The sequence below is a fragment of the Cheilinus undulatus genome, linkage group 2 (genome assembly GCF_018320785.1).
Source record: "Cheilinus undulatus linkage group 2, ASM1832078v1, whole genome shotgun sequence".
In the NCBI taxonomy this organism is placed as follows: Eukaryota; Metazoa; Chordata; class Actinopteri; order Labriformes; family Labridae; genus Cheilinus; species Cheilinus undulatus.
Genome location: NC_054866.1, coordinates 35,439,118 through 35,455,752, shown reverse-complemented (window position 1 = coordinate 35,455,752; position 16,635 = coordinate 35,439,118). Strand labels below are relative to the sequence as shown.

Here is a 16,635-nt window from a genome sequence, read left to right as displayed (position 1 = left end):
AAATACATATTGGAGTATCAGTATTGGTATCGATACTGGCTAAAATGAATCTGTAAATATCAGCACATTAGATATCTGTAAAAAAAAATCTATCGTGCATCCCTAACACATTTTAAGGAAAATCTAATGTATTTGCCTTTTATTGCTGTAAACAAAATGCACAAAGACAAAATACTGTTGTTATTATTACAATCATTTAGACTTCTATATTTAAGGGTGCTTTCACACCTAACCTGTTTGGTTTGATTCAGCATGAACTGCTGAAAAGTATAAAGAAGACATTAAGAATATCTTTCAACGGCTACTCCCTCCAAAAAATGTCATCCATGACACAAATATGAAAGCCATTCTGATTCCTGGTCCAGTGTAAATGTATCAAATATTAGAGATGATTCGTTTTTTTTTTTTAATGACCGACTTTAATTAAAAAGTTTTCTGCTGAAAAAAAAAATAACATAAGTCAAAATGTTACCATCCTATTTCACCCTATCCCACTAATATTGAACCCCAAGTGCCTTTATGCCTACATTATGTGACAGTGCACTGTGCATCCTAGCTGTAGCAATATCCTTCCCTGTTGTAATAATTGCACCCCTCAATTTTTTTTGTCCAGTGGGAAATGAATCAGCCTTTGAGAATGGCATATCTACCTTCATATGACAAGGTTGTTGTAAGAGCTGTTCTCTCATCTCTCTTAAAATCTGCTGAGCAAACATGCGTGAGCAACAGAAAGCTATAGTTGTATCACTGTTTGTCTTGTGCTTGAACACCGTCTATGGCTGTGAATTGTTAGGAAGGTTTAACATGCCAAGCTTGTTCAAGCAGGGAGACATAATGATTGGAGGGATTTTCCCAGTTTTCAACAAAGAGGTAGGCAGCGCCTCTACGTTCAAGAGCAAGCCACCTGGAGTGAAGTGTGTGGGGTAAGTTTTAATACATCTGGCTAACAGGTATCACACATACTCTCTATTGTTTAACTGATTTTGATTGAATGTATGTTGTTTGTGTACCAGCAGCAGCGATTATAACCTAATTCAATGAAATGTTACTTTTTAGATTTGACCTGCGTCCTTTCCGATGGACTCAAGTGATGATGTTTGCAATTGAAGAAATCAATAATGATCCTGCTCTCCTGCCAAATGTATCTCTTGGTTATAGGATCCTTGATTCTTGTGCATCTCCTACCAACACTTTACGAGCTGCACTGACACTGGCAAGCACACCAGAGGAGATTTCACCTTGTCCTCCAGCTATATCTGCCCTTATAGCAGAGTCTGGATCCACTCAATCTTTAGTTGTTGCTGGAGCTCTTGGACCATTTCAAGTGCCAGTTGTAAGAGACTAAAACAGATTTTTTATTGCACTGATGTTTTTGTATGTGGTGTTTTAGTAGTGATTGTTTTTTGTGGTGTTTTTTTTCAGACAACTTTTGGTGTTCTCTTGATAGGTAAGTTACTTCTCAACATGTGCCTGCCTGAGTGATAAAGCCAAATATCCTACATTTTTTCGGACAATTCCCAGTGACTACTTCCAGGCAAAAGCGTTGGCAACACTGGTTAAACGTTTTGGCTGGCACTGGATTGGAGCCATACACTCTGACAATGACTATGGCAGGAATGGGATCCAGGCTTTTGCTGCAGAGGTTAAAAAGCATGGCATCTGTATCGCATTTGTAGGGACTATTTTACGGACTTACACAATGGATAAAGTTCTTGATGTTGTGGAAATGATCAAGCAATCAACTGTCAAGGTGATCCTTGCTTTTGTTCCAGAAGGCGACTTTTACCCTTTGATGAAAGAGATTGTTAAACAGAACATTACTGGAATTCAATGGATAGCCAGTGAGGCCTGGATAACAGCAGCTCGACCATCCACACCAGAAATGTACCGAGTTTTTGGAGGAGCCTTGGGGTTTGTGGTGCAAAAGATGGCTATTCCAAAACTTCAGCAATTTCTGACACACATTAGCCCCTACAGAGATCCGAATGCAGCATTTGTCAATGACTTTTGGGAGACTATGGTGGGTTGTAGACCAGTTTCATCTACAGAATACAGAGTTACTGAAGCACTGTATGAAGTATGCATAGGCAATGAGACACTGAAGACTTCAGAGGATGTGTTCTTTAATGTCACACAGCTCAGAGTGTCGTATAATGTCTATAAAGCAGTTTATGCCATTGCTCATGCCTTACATCAGCTGATATTCTGCCAACCAGTTGGAGGAAACTCAGTGAAGCCTTGTTTGAATTCATCAGAAATCAAACCCATGGAGGTGAGAAAAAATGCAATTAAAATCCAACATATGTATATCCTTGTAAAATAATCCTCTTTTCATATTGTTTCTTTCCTCAGGTCAGTGACCAGTTAAGAAGGGTGAATTTTAGGAATCAATTTGAGGATGATGTGTTTTTTGATATCAATGGAGACCCTCCTGCTTCATATGATATTATAAACTGGCAGCTGAGAGATGGGCAGGTGCAACATGTCACAGTGGGCCATTTTGCTTCTTCTGCAAACGGTGATCATAAGCTCAGCATTAGAGATGAAGAAATCGTGTGGAGGACAGGAAAAATGGTAATCATTATAACTTGTTTCTGTGTTATGGGTTGGAATATAAAATCAGATGAATATCTCTTCACTATAATGGCTTCGATTCAACCTCTTTCCCCAGGTCCCAATATCAGTGTGCTCAATTGTTTGTCCAACTGGAACAAGAAAAGCTCAAATAAAAGGAAAACCAACCTGCTGTTTTGACTGTATCCCTTGTGCTGATGGGACTATAGCAAACCTAACAGGTACAAACTCATACACAAACCATGCTAAAAAATATGTTTATAATCAAATGTGTGTTTTTGTGTTTTTAACATATGGACTGTCTGACTTTGAATTTCAAAAACTTATTTAATTTTTCTGGAAACATCAAAACAGAACTGATTCTCTTTCCAACATTCAACAGGAGCAGCTGATTGCACACCCTGTCCTCAGGAATACTGGTCCAATGAAAGGAAAGATGAGTGTATTCCTAAAACTATTGAGTTTCTAACGTATAATGAGCCAATGGGAATAGCCCTCACAGTCGTATCCCTGCTAGGGGCTTCCATGTCTCTGGCAACAATGATTGTCTTCATCCGTTACAGAGAAACTCCTGTCATAAAGGCCAGCAACTCTGAGCTCAGCTGTTTCCTCTTGATTTCTCTCTTTCTGTGTTTTCTCTGCCCCCTAACTTTCATCGGCAGACCCACTGTTTGGACGTGCATGCTGCGACACACAGCTTTTGGTGTGACTTTTGCTCTCTGTATGTCCTGTGTCCTTGGAAAAACTATTGTTGTTGTGACAGTTTTCAAAGCCACATTTCCTGGAAAGAAAGTGGCAGAAAAGTTTGGTCCTGCACAGCAAAGGATAATAGTTTGCTCCTGCACTTTGATTCAGGTAGTGATATGTGTGCTGTGGCTGAAACTAAAGCCACCTTTCCCTGACATGGTATTCACATACAGCAATAAGAAGATTGTTTTAGAGTGTAATACGGGCTCTGAGGCTGCTTTCTATGCTGTGCTGGGGTACATTGGGATTCTGGCAGTAATATGTCTGGTTCTGGCTTTTCTTGCAAGAAAGTTGCCTGATAACTTTAATGAAGCTAAATTTATCACATTCAGCATGCTGATATTCTGTGCAGTGTGGATCACCTTCATCCCTGCATATGTAAGCTCTCCTGGAAAGTTCACTGTAGCCGTGGAAATATTTGCAATCTTATCTTCAGCATTTGGCTTACTGATAAGCATTTTTGCACCTAAGTGTTACATAATACTGATTAAGCCAGAGAAGAATACTAAGAAACATGTCATGGGAAAACTGTAAAGAAATGTGATTTTAGAATATCTCTACTGCTATTTCTAGTTTTAAAATAACACAATTCTAAAAACAATTGAAGCAAGATGTTTTAAATCGAACAACAATGTATTTAGTTGTCTATTTTAAATGTAAATGTGGCAAATATATATGCATTAAGTTACACCGGAGATGTACAGAGATGTAGCCCACTTTTAGGATGAAACTTACTGATGGGAATGATCACTTAACATTGAATACCTGAATTCATGATGAATGCATAATAAATAAAACTGGTTTGAAAAAAATGTATGATTTATTTCTTTATTTCATTTTTAATGAAAAAATAAGAATATCTAACCAGTGCGGTAGTGCAGTTCCATTTGTTTGAATGACATTACTCTGAATAGTAAGAATTTAGACTTGAACTCAAGTCAGGCCAGCTTTAAACACTACAGAGTTCAACACTGACAGCCCACTTTTCCATAACTGTTATCTTCAGTGGTCAGTCACAGCCGATAGCTGATATTCATAAGTAGCATGAGCTTCACCAGTCAGAGGCTTGTGGCAAAAAAAAAAAAAATTATTACAATAGGTCGATTCATGCAAGTTTCTGTCTTCTATGGGAGCATATACCATCATTTCCCCATTTGAATCATCTGTAGTTAAAAAATGAATATTAGATTAAGCAGAAGCACTCGAGCAATGCACTTAACAAAACCCTGGGGTTTAGTTACTCTTTGAACTAAATGATTTATTTTCTGGTAACAAACAGGGAACATGTTTTATAAATATTTCATTGTGTAATCATTGCAACTTAACTCCGAATGCTGCACGCAATTCTTGCATATTCTCTTCTCGTTATTCTACTATAGGTTTCACGCCTCAACTTCTTCTACAGTTTAAACACAGAAACTTTAATCAAAAATATAAATATATATATTCTATTAAATAACTGGTATTAATGGTTGATTATGACTGTTCTCATTCTTGCTTTTTTAAATTTAAGAATTATCTAAGGCAGTGGTTTCCAAACTTTTCATAGCCCATACCCCTTCAGACATTTGACCTCCAGCCATGTACCCACTACTCTCACGCGCTTATAGCCGCTAGAAAAAGAAATGTGTCTGTAAGCCTGCCCCCACCCCCACCTCCCACATTTACAATGCATAACATACAAATAAAATCTCTTAAAGTGAATTATTCTCACAAAATAGATCTATTTACCAGCATTTTCAGTGAACAACACCAGTTCACTTTTGAAAAAATAAATTTACATTTCTAGAACATATTCAGTTATGAACTTGAAACTGTTAAGTACACACTCACCACAGCTTTAATAAGAAGGGTATCTGGCTGAACATGTGTTACTACAAGAATCTTGGACAATTCAGGACAGATTTCCTTCTCCAAGATCCAAGAGAAAGAAAAATCACGTTTTTGTTTTTATTTTTATTTTTTCACGTACCCCCTACGTCACTTTACATACCCCCGGGGGGTACGAGTACCCCAATTTGGGAATCACTGATCTAAGGTTTTCCAGGATGTTTGGATTTAAATAAATCAATGGACACAATGTTAGGCATTTCTGAATTTCATACATATCCAAATGTTTTATATCTCTTTATATTTTGGCTGAAAACTCCGTTCAAATATGAAACTCTCCAAATTTTTTACAATGACTTGTGCTCCACTTGTTTAAAGTGGAGAACATTTATAAAAACAATATTCAACACTTTCCCACTCATTATACATTAAGCATTTGAAATTTGAAATCAGGTAGGATATATAATAACCATTTATTTATAACATGATAGAATTGTAGTTAAAAAAATGACAGTAAAATGGAAAATTTTAAAACATTCTGACAACACCATAAGAGAAGTGTGCCTGATTTTATTTAGGCATGAGTCTATATCCTACCACATCAAGATACTCAATTAAAAAGCCATCTTTAACATAAAAGTGAATTGTTAATGGAGTAATTTACATTTTCATCTTTGCATGATGTTCTTCTTGCTGTTTTTTTCTGGTTTCAGAATTATGACGTAGCACTTGGGAGCAAAAATACAAAATAGGAGAGCAAAAGCTGAGGCTAAAATGGCAAAAATATGGACAGCCACTGTGTACTTCCCTGCTGTGCTCACATAAACTGGGATAAAAGTAATCCACACTGCAAAGAATATCAGCATGCTGAAGGTGATGAACTTTGCCTCGTTGAACTTATCAGGCAACTTTCGGGCCAAAAAGGCCATTAGGAAACACATGCAGGCCAGGAGGCCAATGTATCCCAGAACACACCAGAAGCCAACCTCTGAACCAGCAACACACTCGATAATGATGGTAGCACTGTGGTAATCTGTGTTGTTTGTAACGTGAGGCGGATTAGTAAACAGCCAGATGAGACAGATTATTACCTAAGCAAAAGGAAGAACATTGTGAATTTTTGTTGGAATCACAGTTAAAAGGACAATAAAGCTGGCTCATTGTAAGTGTTTCTACCTGGATAACTGTCCCTAAAAGCACACTCGCTCTCTGCTGGTTGGGTCCAAACCACTTCATGACATTACTTCCTGGCAGCGTAGACCTAAATGCCATCAGGACCACTATAGTCTTGGCAAGTAGGCATGATATGCAGAGAGCAAAACTGATCCCAAATGCTGGGTACCTGATCCGGCAAAGCCAGTCTGAGGGTTCACCGATAAACAGCAGGCTGACAAGAAAACAGACTGCAAGAAACATCAGGAGTAGGAGGCTCAACTCCATGTTGTTAGCTCGCACCAGAGGTGTGTCTTGGTATGCAAAGAAGATTGCCAGTATTGAAAGGGAAATACAAGCTCCAAGGACTGATACAACACACAACACGATACCCATCAAGTCATGGTAAGACAAGAACTCAATAGACTTTGGGAGGCAGAGATCTCTGGCTGTATTTGGCCATGAGTCCTCAGAGCAGCGTGAGCACTCTAAAGAATCTGGAGATGGAGAGAGAAAAGTGTGAAGAGGCCACATTTAGATACAAGCAGGTCAGTTTATAATTAGATAATGCAACAAAGACTGAACTTAACACACCAGTCTTGTTACTAATTTGGCCCTCAGCACAAGGAACACAGTCGAAACAGCACACAGGTTCCCCTTTCCTCCTGGCGATGCGGGAGCCTGGAGGACAGCTGTCGCTGCACACAGATCGGGAAGCCTGGGAGGCAAAGTTCAGCCACTCAAAATACACCACTTTCAATAAAGAACTACGGCCTTCTGCTTCTACTTTACTAAGTTACACACGTCTGAGACACCTTCAGAATTGGATAGGAATTACAGATGAATGTATTCAACACAATTTTTGTGATCTACAAAAATACAAGGACAATTCTGAGAGCTATTACACAACAAAAGTGCAATGACTGTTTCTCTTTAGAGAACTTAACCCTTATTTTTTTAGCTCTTATCATAAAAATGTTTGGGTTTTTTGTTTTGTTTTAGATACATTTTAAAGTTTACTTTGGAATAAAGTCAAACTTCCAACTGATTATTTTCTGTTCTTTTATAGAGTATAAGTATCAGATTTTGTTCTTACACATTTTTTCTATTGTCAATCTAAGAAATGGTATCAGATCTAAATTTTTTTTAACAACACTACTTTACAAGATGATCCAGTGAACACCTCAACATCCAAGTCTAGCAGGATTAAAATAGGATTAGATAAAATATACTTTAATGTCCCCAAGGGGAAATTTGCCTCGAGCAGTAGTGGAATGTACACAGCTCAAACATACACTGACGTACAAACATCAAGATTTAAAAATAAAATACAGAGTCTGTAATACTATATAAAGTGCCTGAGAGCATCCAATATCTTAAGAGTTCATACAATTGATTGAGAAGGGTGAGCACAGTAGGCAGAATAAGCAGCTAAATGCCATTTAAGCAGTTTACAATAGAGATGCACTCACTGGGAAAATCAAAGCTCATGCCTAGGGATGGGACCGATCCGATCCAATATCAGTACCGGGTCAATATAAGAAATAACGAATTAGCAGCCAGAATTCCTGGGAGATGATCCCTAAACCTCAATTATGGCATAATCTAATGGAATTATTTAACTTCCTTTCCTTTCAACTTTAAGAAATGTAAATTGCCATCAGAACTATTTTAGATATTTTGTTTAGATAACCTTTTAATACCTAGTATTTTTAACATACAAGTAGTCCATTTAAGGGACCCACCGTATTTTATCATTTGTCTGGTACTATTTCTCTTGAAAAAAAAAAAGCAAAAGGAATTGATTTAAAAAATGCAATATTTGTGATTAGAGTATTCGATTAATCATCAGAAGAATCGATAGAGTACTCGATTACAAAAAGACTTGGTAACTGCAGCCCTAATACCCACAACATGCGGGGAACACGAAATTTGCTGATAATACTGGCACTACACAATTAAAACACAACACTTTGAGCAAACACAATGCCAGCTGGAAACATAAAATATGTATTTATCAGTAATACAGTAAAAATGAGAGGAAACATGAGTATTTATTTCGCTAGTCAATTTACAGTGTGCACCCCTAAATTTTCTGTTTGCACCCCTAATATTTTAAGTAAGGGGCCACTGTGCTCCTAGTAAAACAAGTTAGTCTGGAGCCCTGGCTGTAAGGTGTGCTAAATGCCAGGATTAAACCTATACAACAGAAATACATCTGTTACTGACATCAGTTCATGCTACATTATTTGCCAATGGCCAGAGTCCATCAACATACTGGTCTAGGGCTCTGTGGTTGGATACACTATGATCATGATCGCTAACAGAATCGGAAATCTTAACATCCCAAATAAATTCATAGTATATACTTCATCTTTTTTGTTATTAGCCCATATTGTATTCCATAAAAAAATAACTGTCAACATACACTGCAGAGATTGTTATCACAATATTTGGTAATAAATGGGGTCCATTTTTTGCAACTTTCATGTGCAATTAATTGTCAGCATGTCAATATGTCTCTGTCTGATTGACCAACTGATTATACTGCATGCAATCAAAATCAAATTCACTGATGTGTTGATCAAAAGTACATACAGTAGTCTAAGAGGTAAAAACGGTCTCAAGCCTGTTTGCAGTGAACACACCTGTTTCCCAACAGGCCACTGAATCCCTGAGTCATTTATGACCAGGCTGTGTCCCGTAGGCAAGGAGGCATCAAAGAAGCCCACTTTTACCAAATGAAGTGATCCATCTGGTCTTTTTTGCCAGTTCAAGAGATCGTAATAAGCAATAGGGTCCCCATTTTCATCAAAGTTGATTTTCTCTCCCAGTGCAGAAAAGTTAGCACGCTTCATGTAGTGGATGAGCTGAAAGATGGTTAGAAAAAAAACATGTTAACTAAACGCAAGCTTTTATTTATCTAAGTTTGCTAAGACATGTGATTAACAGGCAATCAGTCTCACCTGCCATGGTTGAAAGTTCTTCGGATCTGCACAGGTGCCATTAAGAAAAGGCCCCTGGCCAACAATGCAATTGCTCATATCATGCAAGGAATGGGCAACCAGGTACACCGCCTTGTAGACATTATAAGACACTCTTAGCTGTGTCACGTCAGCGTAAGGAGAGTAAACGTCATTTAAATCCTCTGTACCTTTACATGGTAATCTGTCAAAGTAGTTGTCACTCCCATGAGAGTGACTGTTTACCGACCCATTCAGCCGACATTTAAACAGCTCTTCCCAAAACTCGGCCAAAAAAGCAGATTTTTCAATATGTGGTGGTCTTAGACTCATGAGGTGTTCTTTAAGCCCTGGAATCACATCAGCTCTCCGGATGGCAAACCCCAGTGTTCCCATCATTAGATCTCCAAAATTTTCCCAGAGTGACGTGGCCGTGGCCCAAGCCTCACTGGCAATCCACTGCAGACCAGTTATATTCCAGCGTCGGATCTCTGTCAGAATAGCTTGCAGCTCCGACTCACCGGAAAAGTTAATGATAACCTTTGAGGTTGCAATCTAAACAGAGACAATGTGGATATAGTTCAAATTTAATACCACTATAAAACTAACTCAAAAGCTTTAACAAAGAAGTGGCATGTTGGGCCTCCCTTATCTTATAAGTAATATTATTCATAATAAAGTCCAACCCTTTTTAAGGGTTGGACTGGGATAAATTAATACCCCTTTCTGTGCAGCAATTGGTCAAAAATTAAAGTTATGAGATTTTTTGTAGACCAGACTTTGGTTGATTTTTTAAATTTAATGTACTGTTTATCAAATGTCAAATTGTGTAGAACAAATCATTTTTTGGCCCTAAATGTGCTAATGGTTGATTTCTGGCACATTTAATGCCTCTATTGAATCTATATGCCATATGTTAATAATTATCAAAACAAATTTTAGCAGGTGTGCCAAACTGATTCTAAACAGTTTAAACTATTTAAAGCAGAATAACACTTTGTCAGGGAAGACAAGTTAAAATAAGCGTGAGCTGCAAAACTTTTTAACTGGGTAACTTGGTAGACTAAAAGTTAGAGAACCGGACACGTGGATAGCAGTACAGAGTTTACTTAATTACTAGGAAGTTGCCAATTAAAATGGGGTCTGAGGGATCCCCAAGAAAATTTTGAGCATCCAACACTGAATTCCCTGGATTCTGGAGAATATTTATACAACAATTTGAGGAGGAAATTTAGTTAGAAATACAGAACTGTTTTAATCAAAAAGAATACTATTTCCTTTATAAAGCTTAAGTTTTTAAACTTCAGTGATTTTAGCTTGAATTTGTGTTTTTTGATATTTCATATTAATATTTTTGTTTACTGTTTTAACACCAAAAATATAGACTGTGTAAAGCTAACCTTTCATAAAGGCAAACATTAAATTGTATGACCTATAGATTTCACCAAAATGAGAGGATTAACATCAAATTGCCAGTTTCTTCAAAACGAAACAAGCAGTGGCACTAAATATCAGCTTAAATAGGACATATCATCTCATTATTCTACAGAGCAAGAGGATGAGATGCAGACATGAGGAAGCTAGAATAAACATTTGGACAGACACCTCTTGATGCTTACTTTACATCCGTTATGTTGTAGCCACCGTTTTTCTGCCGTTTTTTGGGGCAGCCTTTAATAACTATGACGTTGCCTGTGTGGTTAGTCATTTCTTCTTCTTTTCCTAAATTGTTTCCTAAATTGTTTCACTAATACCTCTCTCTCTAGCATATATGCAAATAAAAGGAATGATCACAATCTTATAATGTTGGCTAAAAAAATTAAGAATTGATAAAGACATTTCTTAGCCAATGTGCCTTTCAAAATTCAAGACCTCTCACTAGTAAAATTAAGCCTTTTAAAGACATTTTAAGTCCTTAAATTTCAGACTTTTCAAGGGTCAGCAGGAACTCTGAGTCTATGTATAACCTAGGCCAAGGCAATCAATCGATTTTACTGAGTGTTTGTATCAGTGAAAAATCTAGCTTTTTATAAAAGAAAATCAACATTTCCTCTTGAAGCTCCCCTCAGGCTTTACCCAGTCAAATAATGACAAACTAGTCAGCACCCCCTCATCAAAATGAGACACATTTAGAATATTTGTGAAGCAGGCTTCATTACTGACGAGAGATCATTTAGGTTCAACGGTATCCATTATTAGAGTAACAACATTTATATACATATAAATGAACATGCATTTGTAAATATTGAGACCCAAGACTTCATTTGTTGCTCCAATTTACATCAAAATGCAATACTGATGCTAAACTTGATAATATTGTTTTTCAATAAGGATACAAAACTGTGCAGTGACTGTTCAATACTGCACACTGATTTCTTTAATGTCTGTACTTTCTAAACATGGCTTTATTCCCCCAATGCGCTGCACTATTTGTACATGTTGCTTCTTAATTTTACTTATGTTTATTATCTAATTCCTATTTCTGGTCATAACTCTATTTCTCACTGCCATGTTGTGTGTAACACAACATTAACAACCAAATTTCCCCTACAGATAAGTATTTCTTATTCTGATTCAAGTGCCTTTGTCTTTATTCAGAATCACACTACAAGCTAAATCAACACAAAAGCTAATGTCATTTTGTGACACAACATGATGCATTGCAAATATATAATAATGACTCACTGTTACCTGAATAATATCCAGGAGCTCATCTAGAGCCTGCTGATTTAAAGTTACAGGGTAAAAATGAGTGTAGGCAGCACACACACCATACTGCACCGACTCCTGCAGAAAGAGCTCGATTGCAAAACGAGCGTAATCGGACTCCACACCGATGACTCCCACCCACGTCCAGCCAAAATAACTAACCAGCCGGGCCAGCGCTCTGATCTGGAAGGCATCACTGGGCATGGTGCGCATGAATGTGGAGAACTCCCTTTGATTACTCAGGCAGCTGCAGGATGCAAAATAGCTCACCTGGTATTAAAGCAATGGACAGTTAAGCTTCTGCACACAATGGCTGTGAGAAAGGTTTTCAATAGGCTTCACATTACACTAGACAAATCCACTGTCTTTAAGAGCTTTTAAGAGTGCATTTAAGGGGTTTGGATTGAATAATTTAAAGTAGTACAATCAAAGAGAGGAAATTCTTTGCAGAATTGACATTTTGGAAAAACTGTTTACGTTAGACAGTAATGTTTTACAGTCCAATAATACATGGGAACTACAAATGACTTGTTCAACTTGGCAGAAACACATAATCCTAGTTTTATCTGAACAAAAATGATCGAACAGTCTCACCAGTGGGATATGAAAAGAACCCAGACTTCTTAGCAGCGCCATAGACACTCCAGAGGCAGCGTCTCCTATGATTACTGAGGATACCGTCCTCTGTACAGCAGAGCAACTTAAATTTGAACTGCGGCTTCTTTCTGGATTTTGGTTTCGTTTCACATACTCGGCTGAGGAACCTCTCTCTGGCTGGCCGTTCACCAGCAGCAGCGATGCTCTTAGAGACACAGGTATGTCATCACAGCTGTCACGAATGTGGAGACCAAGCTTGAGCTGTGGCAGCAGGTCATTGCGCTTATTAATCTCTTTGATTGCAAATGTCATGGTCTGCATCCAGCGCAGGGCACGAGAGCTGAAACTGTCAAATCAAAAATGAATTCATCTGAAAGCACAAATATTACAGAGGGAAATAAACTGAATAAAAAACCCAAGCTAACATGCATTCTACAAAATCCAGTAAGTGTAAAATGTCACTTACTATTTGTACATAGTTGGTGTTGGCTTTGTTTTATAAGCTGGGGCAGAGGACACAGAGCTGTAGTGTAGAGGGAACAATCCCCCTATAACTACATCTCCGTTCTCATACAGACTGTTTCTCTCTTCTTCCCCCAAGAAAACACAGCTGTCCACAGCAGCAACTGAGACAGAGCTTTTATCAAAGATGGAAAGTATCAAAAATAACGAAGCCATGGCCATGGCCGGTTCAGGTTGGAGGAAAATCTCCAGCTCAGTCATGTGTAATAATTCAAGAGCTAAAAAGAGAGCTGCTGCCCTACCTAGTGAAAATGCCTGTGATACAGATGGTTTAAATACTCTTAAGGACAAAAAAGGACCGCCCACGTAAAGAAGTTGTAACATCATCAAAGATGACACCTTGGCCCCTATTAGGCTGACATATGGCGCAATGTCTAAAATGCATTATGCACAGTCATTTGGGTGTATCTGTCCACATTTTGGTATCCACCTATAATTTTTGCTTATTGTGTTCCATAGATCACAAAATGGAGCAAGCATGCATGAAAAAGAGCCTGTTAACAGAAACAAAAGCTCTCACTCCCTGTCATTTGCCCCTTTAAAGCTTCATTTGAATATATCAGCAAAAGCACTGACATTAAACTGTTTAAAAGCTGCTTTTGTACACCCTTTGGAGCTCCGCTGATATGTGTCCATCACTGTACTTTAGCCTCTCAACCAATGATTCTCAACTATGTCAGGACCTACCACCTCCTAAACGAAAAATTGCTACCAAAATTTCTTGAATTTTTCAATCATAATGAAAAAACTGAATGAAAATGGGGTAGTTGAGCTTGTGATTGAACAAAAGATACGATGGAACAAAGAGATAGAGATATATCCTTCAAAATAAAAGAATATCCATGACATCTTCCTTCTAGGCACACATCAAAAATGCAGTCAGAAAACAGGAAAGCTACCTTTGCAGCGCACCAAAACACTGCAACAGGCATATGACAGGGCCTTTTATGTTTCCGGTAAAGACTGAACAGTTCTCTATAAAGACAAACTTCACGATGAAAGGACTGCTTCTTTTCACAAGGGTCTCAGGGATAGAAATAGATATCTTGCTATTTTGAGTCAGCACTTCAGTTTTACTGATCCAGGAAACTGTGGACCATTGCAGTGAACAAAGTATCATAGCTCCAGTCTCAAATCTGGACTACAGGAATAGCTCAAAAAATTAGAATATCAAGAAAAAGTTCAATATTTTTTGTCACTCATTTCAGAAAGTGAAACCCATATATTAGATAGACTCATTACAGATAGAGTGAAATATTTCAAGCCTGGTGTTGGTCCACTGTGTTTTCTGAAGTCCACAGTCAACGCAGCCATCTACCAGGACATTTTTGAGCACTTCATGCTTCCTTCTGCTGACAAGCTTTACAGAGATGCTGATTTCATTTTTCCAGCAGGACTTGGCACCTGCCCACACTGCCAAAGGTACCAAAAGCTGGTTCAATGACCATGGTGTTCCTGGGTGTTACTGTGCTTGATTGGCCAGCAAACTCACCTGACCTGAACCCCATAGAGAATCTATGGGGTACTGTCAAGAGGAAGATGAGAGACACCAGACCCAACAATGCCGAAGACCTGAACCCAGCTATCAAAGCAACCTGGGCTTCCATTACACCTGAGCAGTGCCACAGGCTGATCGCCTCCATGTCACACCGCATTGATGCAGTAATGCATGCAAAAGGAGGCCCAACCGAGTACTGAGCGGATAGAAATGAACATACTTTTCAGAAGCCCGACATTTCTGTTTAAAATATCTTTTTTTAATTGATCTTATGTAATATTCTAATTTTCTGAGACACTGAATTTTGGGTTTTCAATATCTGTAAGCCATAATCATCAACATTTCAAGAAATAAAAGCTTGAAATATCTCACTCTATCTGTAATGAGTCTAATATACGTGGTTCACTTTCTGAAATGAGTGACAAAAAATATTTAACTTATTAATGATATTCAAATTTTTTGAGATGAACCTGTATGGTACAAAAAAAAAAATACTGTGAATGTGTTGAAAGGCAAATTACACAATTTATAAGGCCCAAAAGGGTATTTTCCAAGAGGGCTTACCAAATTATCAATTTGGTATCTGCCAGATAGTATGTTAGACTGTCTAATCCTTAGTCACTTCTAAACGGGTGACTGCTTAACACATAACACTGAGGGAGAAGAAATATAAATAAACCATCTGTGAACACAAAATACATGTTTAACTAATATTCTGATAATATTTGATACATAGAGTGGAGAAACTCAAAGACCAAGTCCCATTCCCTATTCTGCCCTCCCAGAGATGCAAGAAGCAATAAGAAAATGTTAACTAATTTATGTTAAAGATAACTAATATGACCTACAGCTGTTACACAGGATAAGACAATAGTAGATATTTAAATAAACAAAACAAAACAAAAAACTTAAAGTCATACCTATAAGTTTCTTTAGTTTATTTCCAATTAAATGAATCATTTGTATGGAAACTGAAGCTTGGTAGTCTTTTGATTGATTTAATTTTTATACATGCACCAAACAAATACAGGTTTTAAATTTCACTTAATGTGAAGAAAAATACTGATGGTGGCTTGCAATCTTTAATTGTATAACATGGTGGTGAGAATAGAGTTTTACTTCACCTTAATAATATTATGAATGAGTATTCTTGGTACTGAAGGCAATGTATATCCTCTCTATTTGCACAGAGCTGTTCATCTAAATACCAAAAAATAAGAAAATAAAATATAACTTCCACTCTTATTTTTTCCCTTGTGGTCACTGTTCCCTAAAATTGTGTAAATTCGGTTCAGTATTTATCTAGCCAAGTTACCCTTGTTTAGTTATTGACTTTGGGCATTCATACATTGTTGGTTCTGTTATCTTACCTTGAATCCCTGTAAAGAAACAGGAGGTGTAGATTCCTGGAGTAGGGTAAGTCCAAGCCTCCCTCCTGGCAGTTGTCCCTTGTAAACCTAACAAAAAAAATATGTCAGCCCGCATTCTGTGTTATATTACTTCACGTAATGTCCATGTTTGCTTCAGTTGTTTTCAATATAGTTGAAAAATACAGTTTGTCTTCTTATGTTTTGTTGTTGTATGCCGTTTATAATGACAAGCAACTAGAACATGAACCTGTCTGAAAATTCACATAGCAATATCATATCAAATAACAGTATTTCACATTTAAAACTCTGAATATCAAACGTTATACTCAGTATTGAGACAACAGCTTTTGTTATGTCCCCCTTCCATATATGGTTAGGAAATTAGCACTGGTAACGCAGATTTAAGCTAGCAGTCAAACACAGAAAATCTCACCGATGAAAAGACATGAAAGCACGTCAAAAGGCGGTGCTCCTTAATCCCGTAGTAAACAACACAATTCCAGAAACCTTAATACTATCGTGGTTAACTTTACTATTGTTTTTTAACAAGGATAGCAAAGTTTTATCATAACGTCTTTATGCTAACTGCGTGCACTCATACGCACGCCGTTGGCTCTCCGCCCCTCCCTTCCTGCGTTTTCTTTATGGTATGGGAGACAGGCAGACTCTGATG

The 16,635-nt window shown here is 37.6% G+C and overlaps 2 protein-coding genes across 2 annotated transcripts; one reads left to right on the top strand and one right to left on the bottom strand.

Moving 5' to 3' along the window:
* Positions 1–795: 795 nt before the first annotated feature.
* LOC121518504 (extracellular calcium-sensing receptor-like) lies at positions 796–3,855 on the top strand. The gene is made up of 6 exons (XM_041800846.1): positions 796–923; positions 1,057–1,333; positions 1,448–2,272; positions 2,353–2,574; positions 2,672–2,795; positions 2,957–3,855. Exons 1-6 carry the CDS (start codon positions 805–807, stop codon positions 3,853–3,855), a joined length of 2,466 nt encoding a protein of 821 aa, XP_041656780.1. The 5' UTR covers positions 796–804.
* A 1,905-nt stretch (positions 3,856–5,760) lies between these two features.
* LOC121518487 (extracellular calcium-sensing receptor-like) lies at positions 5,761–13,064 on the bottom strand. The gene is made up of 9 exons (XM_041800822.1): positions 13,039–13,064; positions 12,727–12,918; positions 12,570–12,675; positions 11,958–12,245; positions 9,270–9,821; positions 8,964–9,173; positions 6,898–7,021; positions 6,328–6,800; positions 5,761–6,242 (listed from the first exon to the last, which is right to left on the bottom strand). The coding sequence occupies exons 1-9, from the start codon at positions 13,047–13,049 to the stop codon at positions 5,820–5,822; spliced, it is 2,379 nt and encodes a 792-aa protein (XP_041656756.1). The 5' UTR covers positions 13,050–13,064; the 3' UTR covers positions 5,761–5,819.
* Positions 13,065–16,635: the final 3,571 nt, after the last annotated feature.

What these genes read in the sequence shown, in the direction of transcription:
- LOC121518487 (XM_041800822.1), bottom strand. An exon ending in GTTCTTTTCATATCCCACTG is followed by an intron (nt 12,246 to 12,569) that starts GTGAGACTGTTC and finishes CTTTAATACCAG; the next exon opens with GTGAGCTATTTTGCATCCTG. An exon ending in CCAAATTAGTAACAAGACTG is followed by an intron (nt 6,801 to 6,897) that starts GTGTGTTAAGTT and finishes CTCCATCTCCAG; the next exon opens with ATTCTTTAGAGTGCTCACGC.
- LOC121518504 (XM_041800846.1), top strand. Translation starts at nt 805, where the DNA reads ATGCCAAGCTTGTTCAAGCAGGGAGACATAATGATTGGAGGGATTTTC. An exon ending in CCTGGAGTGAAGTGTGTGGG is followed by an intron (nt 924 to 1,056) that starts GTAAGTTTTAAT and finishes GTTACTTTTTAG; the next exon opens with ATTTGACCTGCGTCCTTTCC. An exon ending in GACCATTTCAAGTGCCAGTT is followed by an intron (nt 1,334 to 1,447) that starts GTAAGAGACTAA and finishes TTCTCTTGATAG; the next exon opens with GTAAGTTACTTCTCAACATG.